The sequence below is a fragment of the Cercospora beticola genome, chromosome 5, assembly GCF_033473495.1.
Source record: "Cercospora beticola chromosome 5, complete sequence".
NCBI classification, from domain to species: Eukaryota; Fungi; Ascomycota; class Dothideomycetes; order Mycosphaerellales; family Mycosphaerellaceae; genus Cercospora; species Cercospora beticola.
In genome coordinates this window covers 5,061,967-5,077,431 of record NC_088939.1, presented here as the reverse complement: position 1 = coordinate 5,077,431, position 15,465 = coordinate 5,061,967, and the positions used below count along the sequence as shown (strand labels likewise).

At 52.9% G+C, this 15,465-nt stretch overlaps 8 protein-coding genes across 8 annotated transcripts; 3 read left to right on the top strand and 5 right to left on the bottom strand.

Annotated features, from left to right (window-relative positions):
• Positions 1-467: 467 nt before the first annotated feature.
• On the top strand, positions 468-1,472 carry RHO25_009105 (uncharacterized protein; the record flags this gene model as incomplete). Its single annotated transcript, XM_065603145.1, has 1 exon — positions 468-1,472. The coding sequence occupies one exon, from the start codon at positions 468-470 to the stop codon at positions 1,470-1,472; it is 1,005 nt and encodes a 334-aa protein (XP_065459217.1).
• A 297-nt stretch (positions 1,473-1,769) lies between these two features.
• On the bottom strand, positions 1,770-2,801 carry RHO25_009104 (uncharacterized protein; the record flags this gene model as incomplete). Its single annotated transcript, XM_023604879.2, has 1 exon — positions 1,770-2,801. One exon carries the CDS (start codon positions 2,799-2,801, stop codon positions 1,770-1,772), a length of 1,032 nt encoding a protein of 343 aa, XP_023460476.1.
• Positions 2,802-3,368: 567 nt separating this feature from the next.
• On the top strand, positions 3,369-3,971 carry RHO25_009103 (uncharacterized protein; the record flags this gene model as incomplete). Its single annotated transcript, XM_023604878.1, has 1 exon — positions 3,369-3,971. One exon carries the CDS (start codon positions 3,369-3,371, stop codon positions 3,969-3,971), a length of 603 nt encoding a protein of 200 aa, XP_023460481.1.
• Positions 3,972-4,056: 85 nt separating this feature from the next.
• Positions 4,057-6,012, bottom strand: RHO25_009102 (uncharacterized protein; the record flags this gene model as incomplete). Its single annotated transcript, XM_023604877.2, has 2 exons — positions 4,057-5,795; positions 5,844-6,012. 2 exons carry the CDS (start codon positions 6,010-6,012, stop codon positions 4,057-4,059), a joined length of 1,908 nt encoding a protein of 635 aa, XP_023460480.2.
• Positions 6,013-7,573: 1,561 nt separating this feature from the next.
• Positions 7,574-8,857, bottom strand: RHO25_009101 (uncharacterized protein; the record flags this gene model as incomplete). Its single annotated transcript, XM_023604876.1, has 1 exon — positions 7,574-8,857. The coding sequence occupies one exon, from the start codon at positions 8,855-8,857 to the stop codon at positions 7,574-7,576; it is 1,284 nt and encodes a 427-aa protein (XP_023460479.1).
• A 1,100-nt stretch (positions 8,858-9,957) lies between these two features.
• Positions 9,958-10,800, bottom strand: RHO25_009100 (uncharacterized protein; the record flags this gene model as incomplete). The annotated part of the gene is made up of 1 exon (XM_023604875.2): positions 9,958-10,800. One exon carries the CDS (start codon positions 10,798-10,800, stop codon positions 9,958-9,960), a length of 843 nt encoding a protein of 280 aa, XP_023460478.1.
• Positions 10,801-11,664: 864 nt separating this feature from the next.
• On the bottom strand, positions 11,665-13,657 carry RHO25_009099 (uncharacterized protein; the record flags this gene model as incomplete). Its single annotated transcript, XM_023604874.1, has 2 exons — positions 11,665-12,044; positions 12,103-13,657. 2 exons carry the CDS (start codon positions 13,655-13,657, stop codon positions 11,665-11,667), a joined length of 1,935 nt encoding a protein of 644 aa, XP_023460485.1.
• A 303-nt stretch (positions 13,658-13,960) lies between these two features.
• RHO25_009098 (uncharacterized protein) lies at positions 13,961-15,200 on the top strand (the record flags this gene model as incomplete). The annotated part of the gene is made up of 3 exons (XM_065603144.1): positions 13,961-14,327; positions 14,435-15,009; positions 15,042-15,200. 3 exons carry the CDS (start codon positions 13,961-13,963, stop codon positions 15,198-15,200), a joined length of 1,101 nt encoding a protein of 366 aa, XP_065459216.1.
• Between the last annotated feature and the right edge of the window lie 265 nt (positions 15,201-15,465).

The following is a 15,465-nucleotide window of genomic DNA, read 5'->3' as shown; positions in this document are numbered from 1 at the left end:
GGATCTTGTGAGCCGGCCAGCGCAGAGGGGGTTTGCTTGCTCACACCCGAAGCGTGTAGAAGACCAGTCACTCGCGGTACAGAGTTTCCCAGATGAACTTGGTATTACTGCAAATCCTGGTTCTTGCCTTCGCGTGGTCCGCATGCTCTCTGTGCTTGAATAGTACGTCGTGGTGCTGCGATGGTTAGCTGCAAAGTGCGTGGAGACTACGATGATCGATCACTGATGAGAGAACACTCAGATGGCCAGACATTGATGATAGTGTAGAGCGAAGAGGGACGATTGACCAGAGGTCGGAATGTGGAAGTTGCATGTGATCGGTCCCCACGCTTCGCTTGGCAACATCAGATACCCACCTCACCTGACCCAGTACCACAGTCCATCGCATCTCGACTCTCCGCAAGTCTCACGCAGCGGCACCAGTCCGCCATGTCCTCCCGATAGCACAGCCTCGACGATATCCGATCATGCCTCGCCAGCGAAGAGGCACAGCCTCATCAACAAACACCGCCACCGATCTCCCACCCAGCAGCCATGGACCCCAAGAACTGGGTTCCATGTACGACTACCTCGCCAAAATCATTCTCCTCGGCCCCTCAAACGCAGGGAAATCCTGTCTCCTCCACCGCTTCGTAAAATCCGAATGGCGCGTTCTATCCTCCCAAACAATCGGTGTAGAATTCGCGAGCAAGATTGTCAAAATCGGCGAGTCGGGTGCTGCGAACGGGACATATCGAGGTCGAGATACAGTTGCGCCTCGAAGGAAAAGGATAAAGTTACAGCTTTGGGATACAGCGGGCACGGAGCGCTTTCGAAGCGTGAGCAGATCGTACTATCGCGGCGCTGCAGGTGCGATTCTGGTGTATGATGTGAACAATCCGGAGTCGTTTCGTGGGCTGGGAGAATTTCTGCGAGATGCGAGGACGCTGGGTAGTCCGCATCTGAGTGTTGTGCTGGTTGGAAATAAGAAGGATTTGAAAGAGGACCCGGATCTGGCGAGAGAAGTGCAGCAGGAAAGTCTGCTGGACGGCGATGCTTTCGGGAGCTTGAGCAGTCGGACAGGAACGATTGGACCAGGAAGCTTGCCGATCACGTTGGGAAGTCAACAAAGAGCGACTATAGCAAGCGAGAACGACCGAGGAGTGAACGCAAGCATCGCTGGGAACTGGGCCAGCCAGAACAGAATTCCGGCTGCGATGGAAGTGAGTGCGTTGTCTGGAGACGGCGTGGAAGAAGCGTTCAACAAGCTCGCACGAATTATCTTGACGAAGATTGAGCTGGGAGAAATTGATCCTGATGACCCTATGAGTGGAATACAGTACGGAGATGCGGACTATTACAGATTTGATGACGGATCGAGCAGTATAAAGTCTGGCGGACTAACGAGTGATGGATATGGTGGCAGCACGAGACGACGAAGGAAAGGACGAGGAGTCCTGGGACTTGCAGGAAGCAGTGGAAGATGTTGTTGATGATTGGGACACTTTTGTTGCATTTTGAAGCGAGCGGTCTGCTTTGGTCATCTGGGTTTGTGTTTGGCATAGCGAGCGTGCTTTGTTCAGAGTTCAAGATACCCTCCATCATTCGTTATTACGACAGAGAATCAAGACGGGACAGCGTTTCGAAGCAGGCGACGGATTGCAGCATAATGTAATGCTAATGTGCAGTTTCTATAGTCTACATCTAAGCATACGTCTGTACCTTGACCACCCTTGACGCTATGCGACAACGCCAGATATGCAGCAATGAAACGTACTGGATACCACACGCTAACTCGCACCCGCAGTGCCCAAGTCCTCACAATCCAAACTCTGCCCCGGCTTCCTCTTCTGCTGCGCCAAATCCAACGCTTTCACCAAAGCATAAAGCATCTCCATCCTCGGCACCTGCACACCCAACTTCTGCGCAGTTCTCACTGGATTCCCCAAAATCACCTCATGTTCCATCTTCCTCGCATGAAGAACATCCGTCAACATGCTATACTCAATCCCCAGCGTCCCTTTCCGAGCCATGATCTTGGCAAGTCCTTCATAGGCACCCTCCTTCGTAATGTTCTTGTACCCCAGTGCTTGGGATATGGCCACGACTTCATCGAGCACGCCCTTCACGACTGGTTCTGCGAGTTCTGATGAAGCCAGGAAAGGCAGATCACGTGCTAATGTTAGAGCGGTGATGGAGTTGAATGGTACGTTGAGCAGAAGTTTGGACCAGCGGAGTTCTTGGATATCTGAGTGATAGGTTGCGTTGCCTCCACCGGCGTTGAGGATCTCGACCAGCTTTTCGCCCGAAGCCTTGACAGATGGATTCTCGTGAGCGGATGCTGGAAAAGGTCCAGTTGCGAAGCTCTCAAAGTTGCCGTGACGAACATGGCCTGGTGAGATTTGTGTTGTTGGCTGATAGATCACACAGCTGAGAAGTGTGTTCTCTGGGAATCGTTCCGCGTACTCCTGCTCGATACCAACGCCATTCTGAAGCAAAGCGATCGTAGTCTTGCCTGGTGTGACAGCAGGCGCTATCGTCTCGGAAGTCTTGGACTCCGGGAAGGCTTTGGTTGCTACAAGCAGATAATCATAAGGTCCATTTTCGGCAGCTTCTTGAGGAGTTCGAGCGACTTTTGGATTGATGTGTAGGCCTTTGCCATAGATGTCTGAGTCGATGAGAATTCCATTGTCTTTGACTGCTTCGTAGTTGGATCGGCAGATTGCCGTTACGTCGGCACCTCCTTTGAGTAGTTGATAGGCGTAGACTGCTCCCACTCCTCCTGTGCCGTGGAGGAGTATTCTCGGGCCCGAAGACGACATGCTGCGTGAGGATGTGAATGCCTTAGGCACGAAGTTCCCGTCGTTCTTGTCACTTGTGTTGGTCGCAATTGCGAAGGTGTTGTTCTCCACGCGTGCGTGCTCCTCAAGATGCTCTTCAACATGGCCGATCCGAAGACGCGTTCCAAAATGACAGATGAGCAAACAGGCAATGCATGACCGTTAGCGACATCGGCATTGGAGCAGCTCGGCGGCTTACAGTAATTCTTCACAACAGAGTCATATCACGCCCTACGCCCTGTACTTCGGTCTCTCAGCAAGACCGACGGCGGTTATGCTCGACCGCATAGCTCAGGATCAGTTTTGTGCGCTGACAGAGACGATGTCTCGCGCGCACACAGCCCTGAAGTAGACGAATACACCGGCCAGCTGCAGTTTTACCACAAGCTTGTCTAGCTGCATGACGAAGCGGTGAGAATGCCGACACTGACGAGCTGCTTTGTATGGCGCGTCTCTGGCCTTGATCCCATGGGCGCGCATACTGTAGCTGCTGACCATCTCCCCTGACACACTTACAGTAGCGCAGGCAAACGAACAGACGCGTAAGAGATGGCTCCGAACGACATCTTCCAGTTCTCACTACTCTCGGCATACAACGCCGGCCTCAAAGATGGAGGTCCTCCCACAGCTTTCCTCAAGACGCAAGGTGATCACGGCATTGGGCTTTTCGAAGACGAAGAGAGCGATCTCGTGTTAGTCGATGGAACACCGTACGCTGTTGACAAAGATGGAGACGCGGATCTGGCCGAGAAGGACGACCAGCTTCCGTTCGTCATGGTCACTACGTTTCAGCCAAAAGAGAGGATGAAGGCTTCATCTGGGACGACAGCGAAAAAGCTGAAAGAGCTATTTGAAGAGAGCAGGAACACACCTTTGGCATTCAAGATCAAGGGCAAATTTAAGTACCTGAATACGCAACAACAGACGTATTGGGATGTTACAGGACAAATATTTGGCTTCTGTATCCCGTCATGGCAGAAGACCATGAGCGGCGATGGCTTGCAAGCTATGTATCTGAGCGAGGATAAGGAAACTGGAGGCCGTGTCGTCGACTTCGAGACAGGAGACGGTGCTACACTGGAATATGCGAAGTGCCCACGATTCCATCTCAATTTCTCACAGGATGATGAGTTTCAAGAATTGCGTCTTTAGTCACGGAGGCACTCACTCAAGTAGGTGTGCCAGATTGAAAAGATGGGGAGCTATCTACAATGGCCTGCAGCACGAAGGTGGCCTCTCAGCTATCGCCTAACCATGCCGCCGCCCCGTCAGAAAAAGGATTTCTCGGTGGTGATGATGGAGGACGAGTTCCGAACCGTCTACCGGGAGGCCTTGACCGCCGTTCGCGCGCGCCGCCGCCAGGATAAGGTGCGCCGGGTGGCAGTCCAGTGATTTCATTGAATGACATGCCGATGTAATGTTTGTGGGTCTTCGGTTCGACGACACGAGCGAAAGCAACTGGATGTTCTCCTCCCCAGGACTCAACGCTCAGCCAAGGATCCGCGGCGATCTTCTTCGTGATCCACTTCCTCAATGCTTCAGGCGTCGGACGGTCTGCCGGTTGATACTCCAGACAGCGATCAACCATGTCGAGGAGATCCGCGTCTTGATATATGGACCTGGCGGCATCACTGACCCTGTACTGCCATGTACCTCCAGGCATATAATCAGGCTGCGTGGCGATATTCAGTTCAAATCTCTCCAGCAAGCAAAGAACGATACTCGCCACGCCCCACACGTTCGCCGGCGCGAGGAGTTTGAAGTCGTCAACTGGTTCGTTGGTCATCGGATTGATGAAACTGAATTGCTCCGGCGCCAGGTAGCCTTGCGTCCCACCTCCAAGATTGTACAAACTTGGGTTCATCTCGTCGTCCGGATTTGTCACCATCGACAGACCGAAATCTGCCATCTTCGGTTCTGGATAGGAGGGGAATGTCGCCCTGGGCAATCCCAATAAGATGTTCGGGGGTTTGAGATCTCTGTGGACAATCTGTTCCCATTCTCCACTACTCTTGCCGACTGTCCCGCGTTCCATGCGAAGACAGCAGTCGATTAGCGCTTTGAAAGTGTAGATGACGAAGTCGATGGGGATGCGCCTTTCCGCGGATCGATGCCGGGAAATCAGCTCTGAGAGATCGCCGTTCGGACAGTATTCCAGCCACATACGATACAGCATTCTTTCCTCGTTCACTTGAGCCTGAGAAGAAGCCAGATGCACAATGTATTTCCCACCGGTGTCCATTTTTGAGTGCGCCCAGAATTCCATTGGAACTCTGTCGCTCTTGTCCCCGTACCAGGTTGTAGAAGTTTCCCAAATCGACCTTGACCTGATGATGGTATCTTTGACCACGACGCGATCTGCAATCAGTCCACCACCATTGTCCTGGCCCCAGACTTGGATCGTTCCCATGCCTCCACGCATGTCTTGGATTGGTCGCCATGTCCAATCTGGAGTCCGCAGCGGTATGGCTCGAATGCCCGCTGGCTTCGCATTGCGCTGTCGCTCTGCTTCAAGCCTTCTGACCCGGCTCCAGTCAACTTCCAGTTGCTTCCGCGCTCTTGCTGCTTTCAAGGCCTCCTGCCTGTCCACCAACGCATCGAACGCAGCCGAACTTCTCTGCGCAGAGGAGGGAATTGATTTCTTCATCAAGTCCGCATCTCGCTTCAGGTTCTGCGCCAACTTCTTTCGTTCGCTTATACATTGTCCGAATCTCGACGTTGGTGGAGCATGCAAATCCCACATTCTCTTGAGCGTATCGATTGCGAGGCCCAGTATCGAAGCTCTACGCGATGCTTCTTGCCACCGAGGTCGTGCTTGAGCGGCGCTTTGGGACCTGTTGATCGCGGCGACTTGTCCTTCTGCCTGGCTCCAGAACCCCAATACTTTTCGGATCTGCTGCACTAGGTTTTGTTGTTCCGTCGGTATTAGTTGACTCCATTCTTGCAGGAGAACTCGGGCCCATTCTTCTTTCGTCTCTGGCATCGATCAGCAAATGCGATCCTATTGTACACCGCGACTCTCACCTGAACTGTGATGGTTTACAGAATCCAATGCAAAGTCCAGAAACTCGGCTCGCAGTCCGTCGCTCGCAGGAAGTGGGTTGCGATATGGCGCATATGGAGTCACTGGTGGTGGAGTATCCTGAGAACCGGGGGTCTCCGCTGCCAGCGACGGATTCCAGCTGAACGGCATTCTTGTTGTGCTATGCTGTTTTGACAGCGGGCGGCTTCTTGCAAAGCTCACATGGCGTAGTACAACGCATTATAGGATGCTGAAAGAGTGAACAAAGAAACACCATCATGTTACCGAAAACGGAAGTTGGTTTTCTTTGTCTATCGATCACTACATCCTGAGGACTCAAAGCTTCGTGCAAAGGCGGATGCAAAGTCGAGTGTGGCATCGTAACCACTGTCGCTGCGAACGAATTGTCCCTTTCGCGATGGGACGCTTCCTCTGCGATACGGGAGGACTTGGGGTCGTGCTCCAAAGCCCATGCAACGTTCCGCTGAAGATGATGAGAGAGCTCGCTTGTGCTCGTTGCCCTTTCCAGGTCTGGAGGGTCCGCAGCCTTCCGTTCCCCGATGGAAATTTCATGAAACGATTCAGATCGACCTCATCCGTTACGGATTATTCAAACATCTCGACCGGTCGACTGTGGAAGTGTCGGAACATGATGGTAAAATCAGCAAGCATAAGGATGAGTGCGATCATATCCACTTATTGAGCCGTGCGAGATCCAACAATAACCACACCGCTACGCAGCTCCCCAACAGTAAAATGGACCGATCTTACGCCGACTTGAGGAAGCGTTGCAGTGATGTAGCATCCCCTGCAGCACAACTCCCACAAAACGCGAGCTTGCAGCAGGTCGATAGTGCGCTGAGATGTTCTGACTGGCTATCTATCGCCCGCTAAGGCGTCTCTATCGACAATGTTGAACCTACATACTGGACACTGTCTGTAACGTTTTGCGTTGAAAAGCGGAGCTCCTTCGACAAGGCTCCGTGGAAAGCACGTTTCAGCAATGCGGATGCTTGAAACCCAAGGAAGCATTATAGTGCTGGGCAAAAATTGTAGAGTCAATGCACACCGCTCAATAGAGGCAATGATTGGGCCAGTGCAGACTAGACATAAGCAGATCACTCATCATAAGCCCCAGCCAAATTGCCAGTTGGGGCAGTCCAAGTCCAGGAAGACTGGGTAGGCTGCACGTGCACAGGCAATCAGATCACGAAGAGAAAAATTACTTGCTTGAGATTAACGAGATGTATTGAACACGCGTGAAAAAGTCACACGAGTCGGTGCGGCAAAGCGCTTTTGGTCATTTTCAATCAGCGGGCATGATTCGATCTCCTACACACTCGCCGCAGCAACACCTTCCACCTCGAAGCAGGTCGCAAAGTTGTGATATGCTACAAACCTTCATTGCGATAACGCATCTTGGAGTTCGTATGTTACTCTGATCAACAAGTCATAACATTAGACATTATCGTAGAACAGATCCATTCTGTTCGTGCGCCATGCACGCAAATTCATCGGCTTACACCAGCCCTACTTGGAAGCGTTGCTTGTGTTGGTTCGTATTCCGCACCGCTAACATACGCTACATTTCTGCGCTGCAGAATATGATGACAGTAGTAGCAGGACGGAAATTCAGGCGTGAAGTCTTGTCGCTAGCTGTGACGCAATCGCAGTTTTGTCATTCTATTGTAGACAGATAGCTTGAAATAGCAATAAGCTAGCACTCGAAGGCTTAGCCGGAAAAGGAGCCTGCCTGTGTGCGTGCCTCTTTCCAGGCCTGGAGAATCAGCACTTTTTTGTGTCCCCTGCCTGGATCCCACGATGGGTCCTCGACTGGCACTTTCTCAAGATGTAAAGATTCATATTCTGCTCCGGATCTGAGGAGGAATTCGACCGTCTCAACCGTTCCATGTTGCCAGGCCTCAAGTACTGGTGGTCGATCTCCAAGATTAATGTCCGCTCCAGCGCCTACCAGATATCCTATCCCGTCTGATCGACTTCCAGAATATCGACAAATCCAGCTCAGAACAGTGCACATTTGGCTCTTGTCCTCATACATGCGGTCGAGATCGACTTTCCAAGCGACCAGTAGATCAAGGGCAGATGATCCACATCGTAGGAATCCGGAATATACTGCATATACAGGCGAGCCCGGGCACTGTCCTGAAATGCGCTCAGCCTTCGCGCCCGCCTCCAGCAAGAAACGCATCGCATCCACTTGGCCGTATTGAGCGGCAACGCATAGCGGCGTCTCCAAGTATGGTTTGTCTCCGGCATCGATATCCGCGCCCAAGCGTAATAGAGCTCGCATTAAACTCAGCGCACCAGCGCGTGCTGCATAGTGGAGTGGCGTGCGGCCCTCGCTATCGGGATTCGTAGCAGAAGCTCCCTGGTCGATAAGCCATTGAGCAATATCCTGGCTCCCCTCCCTCAAAGCAAAAGAGACTGCCGGCGATGAACGATCATCACAATTCGCCTGCAGATTGCATCCAAGATCAAGCAGATGCTTGACAATATTGATGTCGCCTGACTCGATCGCCACTGCTAAGGGGCTTAGTTCCCAATCTCCGCTCTCCAATATCAAATCCAAATCGGCGTCTTTGTCTCGCACCAGGAAAGTCATCATCTCTAGGTGACCACGCTGTACAGCGCGATGCAGAATAGTTCGGCTCCGCGGTACGTCTTCGAGATTTGACCATGGCGACATCAAGTACCGGAGTACTTCAAAAGCACCTGAAGCGGTCGCATGTTCCAGTAGAGACATGTCCCGTGAATTATCATCCTGCCAGCATCCGTCATCCCGCGTCTCTTCCGTAGCTTCGATAGATAGTTGCAGGAACGTTGTAACTCTGGCCCATTGTGGCTCCAGAGAGTTCAAGAGGTCTTTGAGTCCGAGTACGTCGTCATTGCGTACGAGACGTTCCGCTTCTCTGATAACGTCCCAGGCGCTTCTGACTGCTCCATCTACAGAACGGATGCTATCGGTGCGCCAGGCACGCCGCACTTCCCTGTCCATGTTCCAGATACTCGACACATTTTCATTGACGAATTGTATAGGTTTCAAAAGTCTTGAATACTCAAGCCGATGTTGGGGATCCAGCCGATGTTGGGGATTCACCTGCTGGACGACGCTGGGACACCATTCCTTGAAAGCACGGCTCTCTCGTTGCTCTGGAAGATGCTCCGAGTCTGGATGGTGCTCAAATCGCCCACGACAAGATTTGTGGTGAAATGGGAGATAGTCAGGTCGGAAGCCACGACCGCAGTGCTTGCAATCTTTAAGATCATGTCCGGTATGTATTTTCATGTGACGAGAAAGTCTGTCCGCTCTCTTGAATGTCTTCCCACATGTATGACATTTGTGGGTCCTGCCTTCCTCAGGTGAAGCATGTGATAGCGCATGTCGTCGCATAGTCGTCGCGCGGCTGAACTTCTTGCCGCATGTCGCACATTGCCGATCCATCTCTCGACTGTTTGTATCTGCATTGACTGACGTTGAATCGAAATGTACAACACATGGCGCGGCAAGAGTGCCATGAACGCAAGTATACTTTCAACAAGGCTGACGAACGACAGCAGTGTGCACCTCCTGCTTTATGCTGGATCGAGCTGACGCCACCAGAGCTGAGTTCCCGCGTGTGCACCCCCCAGCTTCTGCTGAAACGAGTTGGTGCTACAGCTTCCTGCGCCCTTAGCCTTGCAGCTGCACCCCCGAACTTCTGCTGGTTTGAGCTGCCCTCCTCAGCCACTTCACTCACACAGCCGAGTGCGAGGGACAACGATCACCAGCAAGTCCTGCTTGCAATAACTTTCGGAATAATTGCAACCTTGCTCGCCGCTTTCACGCTTATCATTGCATACCTGCAACTCCGACGACATGCAAGACACCTTCGCGACCCCGAAGTCAACCAAGTAGAAGCAGGAATCGAATTATCGAACGCAACGTACGTGATCTTGCATATAATGTTGCAGTCTTGTCATTTATACTGATATTTTACAGTACATTCGAGCAGCCCGGACACGTCCGAACGTGGTGACTTGTAGTGGGAAAGGAAGCGAGTCGGGCACACTTTCATTGCTTCCAGGCCAGACTGTCGAGAAAAGTCTTGAGGGTCTTCAAGCAGGATGGCACAGCGTTCCAAGCCTCGTGCAGAGACAGCAGTAGCATAAGCCAAAAAGGAAGAGAACAACGCACACTTTCCATCTTGGGTTCCTTTTCTCTGTTTCATCAACAAGCTGAACAGCATTTGCGTGCTGACCCTCGTTGGCTTGAAGTCGCAGTTCTGATCCAGAAAGTCGTGTGTTATGTTCTCTATCTTTGCAATCGCTCTGATTTTCTCCTGGCGCCCTTTCCGCGGCATCTTTCCCTCGGGGAGCATGGAGAAGTCTTTTCGTCAGAGATGCAATAAACTCTTTCTCATGACTCTGTTCGTACGATGTATCAAAATTTTCGATATCTTCGCCCCAAGCGTCCTCGCAGATCTGCGAGAGAGCAGAAGAAGAAGATGAGAGCTCCTCATCATCACCCGGAGCTCCCATGGGAGGAGTCACCACTTCTTCATTGGTCTGGCGATCTGTCGAGGTGAATTCCGAGGCGTTTGCCTCCCCGTTGGCACTGAGATCTGCTTCAAACGAAGAAGCAGAAGCAACGGGCCCGTGTTCCACGTGGTCTCCAGGTGAAGGAAGCTCCTCGAGACAAGTCCTGTCATCGCTCTGATCTTCTTCCATGGCGGTCGGCTCTGTCGGATCCAGCTCTGATGCCTTGGAGTCGATCTTTTCAGCAGAGACACCAGCCGCCTTCAGAAATGCCTCACCCCAGCTCAACTTTGTCGACTTCTCCTTTGGCCGCTCAGTCTCTTTGTTTCTAGCAGAGTCACCAGCATTCCACTGTGGAAGTGGAATCGACTCCTCCACGTCATCAGCCCAGCTAAAGTTCTCCGTAGGTGTCCAAGGTGCCATGGTGGGCTTTATGAATTAGGAGCGGGCGTCTGAAAGGAACGACGAAAAGAGAGTATATGGGCTGCGCTGAAAAGGTGAGAGTACAGAACCAGGATCAGAGGTACAAGAAATGTGCAGCAAAAGAAGAGCGACAGCGACAGAAGGTATCCCTCCCCATCCGCTGCCGTCTGCCGTGTGCCGTCCCCAATCATCGCCCTTGCAATCGTCAGGCGAAATACCTACTGGCCACTTGTCGACTTCATTTCCACTGCAAGCAATTTCATGTCGAACCCATGGTGGGTGGCATGGCCGCTGTCAGAAAATCAGAAACCCGTGGTCGAAACCATCACTTCACCTTTGGATCCCAGTGGATTGGTCCAAGCTTCCCGCACGTGAACTCCAGAATATTCGGGCCGGCACACCTAGAATCGATGAGCCACGACCAAAGAGCGTAAATCCAGTCCTAGGGACGCCGCAACTCTGCATACTTTTGTGGAAGACTTGGTTGTACGCGCCCAGAAAGCATAGGCTCAGAAAGCCGAGAGCGCCAGATGGGTAACGCCGTGAATTCGGAAGACCAGTAGGGTGAGCGAATTGGAGGTCCACGATAGAATTTGCGCCTTGTAGTCGGTCAGCTTCCGACAGCTGAATCTTACCAGTCGGTGATCGCGATGACGCAACGGCGATTTAGCCCAAGTAGACCAGAACAGCAGGTCGGAGGAGGATCGTGTCGAAAAGCTAGTCCCTGGTTGGCGAATAAAGGGCTGGCTCAAACAGCGGCCTGAGATTTCAGTGTGCGCGGCTCTCTTTTGCATTACCCTCATTCAGCACGGAACCAGCTCCACTTAATTGACCCATTCATACTATAACCCATCCACTCTTCAATCAAACTATCCCGCTTAGTCTCCTCACTCCTCCCAAGATCCCAACTCCTTTCATAACTCTCACCACTTCAGCTCCGCCTTCCGCACCACCTTTCTCCGTCCCACTCTTCGCTAAGATCGCAAATCTTAGCACAACCTCTGTGCACGTGACCAAGATAGACAAAATGATGAGCACAATAATGATCCAGGTGATCCTCGTCATCTTCACGTCGGCAATCGAATCCGACAGGATCTCGGCCAGATCGAGGAAGACCCGACATCGCTCGTTGAGGACTTGGATGCGAGGTTTTATTTCGAGGTATTCGCGGACGGCAGCGTAGAGAGGGTGTAATGTAGGTTCGGCGTCCCAGAAGAAGTTGGGAGTGTCGAGCATGTTGGAAGCTGGGAATGGATTATTAGTCAAAAACGACAGAATGACGGTAAGGGCGATATGACTTACAAAGGTTGACATCGACTCTTCCTTCGAAGAGCTTGCCAACGAGGCTGACGATTTCTTTGCGATCCATGCCTAGTCGGCCCTCGAGTGCTAGTCGGCGGGGCACATATTGCGCCGACTCCATCGTTCGTTGCATTCGTTCTTCGAAGAAGGAGAGCTTGGTCGATTGAGCTATCCCATGAGACATGGCGAGCTTGATCATGTGATCGCTTGTCCGGAGAGTGATCATGTCGTTATATATTCGTGGTTTGTCGGCCTCGCGATCGTATTGGAAGTGGAATTCCTCCGTCTCGAAGTCGCTCTCGTCCAAGGGCCGGGTCATGAGTGGCAAAGCTGATGGAGGCGCAAGTGCAGCGGTCTTCGCAGAGAGAGTCTGAGGCAGGTTGTTTCGTGCTGCAGATGGCATGGCCGCCACCGTCGAGAATGTCAAGTCAGCGAGCAGGTCTCGCTCTTGGTTCTGCGTGAAGTTCCACAACACTGCTACGCCGTAGCTGAAGATGAAGAGCTCGGCCACAGTATGCGCATTCGGGTTGATGCCAGAGTGGGGTGATGGGAAGCTGAAGCCAGAGTTGGAGTCGCTAGACTCTCGCCTGCCTGCCTCGCGTTCCTGGTCCCAGCCGCCGTCCTCTTCACGGTGGTGATTCTGCGACATGGGATCCATCTCGGGTGGCGGACTGGCCTGGTATTCTGAATGGTGACCTCGCACAGAGTACTCTTCACTTTCCTCGCCCCATCCTTCGCGATACTGCCTCCTCTCGTTGGCTTCAATCTGCTCATCTAGGACACTTCTCCCACCAGGATGTTTGACGTAAGGACTACTCCTGACCCTGTAGCCGTCACTCCCACCCAGCAACGGCAGCTGGTAGACGCAGTACAAGCAGTCATCGTACAGCTTGGTCTTGGCGCCATGCTGATCGCGAATGAAGGTAGCAGTGCTCCTCAGCTTAAAGCTCTGAGCCATACAATATGCTGTGACACGCGCGAGCTGAGGATCCGCTATGCGCTGCGACTTGGGTAGCCGTTCTGCCTCGCTCTTGCCTCGTCGCTGTCCTTGTCGTCGCCTTCTGAGCTCCTCGTCTCGTGGCGGCGCGCTGTCATCCTCATCACTGAAGCTATCTCCTTCCGGAGCGTCCTCTTCGTTTGTTTCGGGCAGCAGCACGAGCTTCTCGCTCGTCTTGCTGCTTCGTGCGGGAATATGGGCACCGCTCAGTGGGATGCCCTTCCCACTCAGCTTCGGGTCGAGTGGATGTCGTCCCGACGGAGTTCTCGTGTGATTCAGCGGTCGCTGGCCGGGCGGTAATCGTCGTTGGGCAGATGGGATTTCCGAAGCATACTGCAGCACATTGTCGACGGAGATGATGCGTGTGCCAGTGCGCTGGGCTTGCGGTCGTGGTGCTGGTCGGTTTTCGGCTCGTTCGCGCGCATCCGTCACCTTGCGACCGGTTAGTGGGAGGGACATTTTCCCGTGTGCAGACTTTGCTGCAGTTTGTGGGCGTACAAGAACGGTTGGCGTTCGTTTGGGAGGACCGCCTGGGCCTCGCGGAGCTGCAATCGACATGACGCTTTGCAAGGATGGCGTGCAGGGATCGGTCAGAGGCTAACTAATTCGACCTCGTTCACGTCTTCTTTATCGTCTCGGGAGCATTCTATTCGGTGATGGTGAAGAGGGAGTGGACGCGTTGTCGCAGAGTTGCGCAAGTCCAGCATTGAAGCTCGAGCGCGCTGTCCAACGCTCCAACGTCATCGTGCTTTGCCGATTCCGATACCGTTTCGACTATTGTCTCAGCAGCGCAGTCACCACAGAGCACTGTGTCCCGAGCAGGTTCACCATTCTGATGAAGCATTGCTTCAGCTCTGCAGCATGTACGAGCTCGTATCTTCGCAACACAATATCGACGCCTCCCTTACAGTCAGTGAAGCCGTAAGCCAATATGTTTCGCATTCCGCAGTCTGCTATGCCTATCTAGCCGATGTGGATCTCGAAAAGGCCAACTTTGCCTACTCGTCTGGCTCCGCACAGCCGCCCCCTAAAGCCACGCAGTATCAGGCCTTCCTGCGACACAGTCGATGGCTGACACGCGGGTGGACTCTACAAGAACTCATTGCACCCAACAAGACCGTTTTCTATGACAAGCTTTGGCGAGAGCTCGGCAATACCTCCGTTCCCACTCTACAGCTCGCTCTTGCTGACTTGACGGGCATTGAGACTTCGCTACTGCACGACCGTAGTATGTTGCATGCTTTGCCAGTAGCAAAACGCCTATCGTGGGCAGCAAGGAGATCAACGACTCGAGAAGAGGATCAAGCATATTCATTACTTGGCATATTGGATCAGAACATGCCTTTACTCTACGGGGAAGGCAGTCGCGCCAGGTCGTCCGTGACCAGATTTCGCCCCTCCACCAACCCGTCAACGAATGGCGCAAGGGCGACGGCAGCTGGAAAGATGACGTATCGATGATAAACGCAACCATACTGAAGCAAAGCCCGTCCTCCACTCTGTGCCTCGATGATGACGGCCAGTTCGACGTCCTAGCCGCCCGCCCCCGTCACTGTTGGGATAATCGTCGTCGGCGTTTCTTCGTTCTCGGAAACCTCAATTCACGGCGAGACTTGATGCCACGAGGCAGTTTGCAGCTGCAATTCACAGATTCGACGGCAGAGAAGTTCTACGTATCGTTCAGTCAGGCTCGTTTCGGAGGCCGATATAGCATCGAGCTGAGCACCAAAGAGGATGTCGAAACCGGAGCACCGGGAACAAGCAAGTCCAAATATTCCAGCGCACGTCTGACTCTCCCTGAATCGAAGCGGACTGTCTCAGCAACGTTTCTAGAAGGCGACGGAACGGTACAGGGTCATGACGTCCTGGTCATGTCGCCTAACCTCTTTCCAGCGTCCAAGATGATACGAGTACGCGTGGATGGTGCTGCTTTCTGATATAGTGCCACGCGATGTACCCGTATGCTGAGGTCGACGCCGCGTACCGCACTATCTTGGCCGAAATGGAGGAGCTACAGAATCTCGCCCGCAGCAGCCGGCCGCTTGACGAGATCGTCATCAGCTATAAAGTTCCAGACAACGAGTCGGCTGCTGGTGAGTAGCCTGTCCGATTTTGGCTTGTTGCGCTTGTGCCATGACCAATCGGAGAGCCAAGGTATCACTGTATACGTTGTTGCCATAGAGGGCTGAAGCAGATCGACGTTTTCTGACGTTCCGTGTGATGTTGGAAGGCTTTGCATTACTAGCGAAGCATATCGATCGGGATTCGTCCTCCATCCAAGTCAATGCTCGACTCCTCACCACTTCGGATCTTGCGTGCAGGTTCCCAGCTCTATCGTCTTCACGACCCATACCTCCCACGTCCGT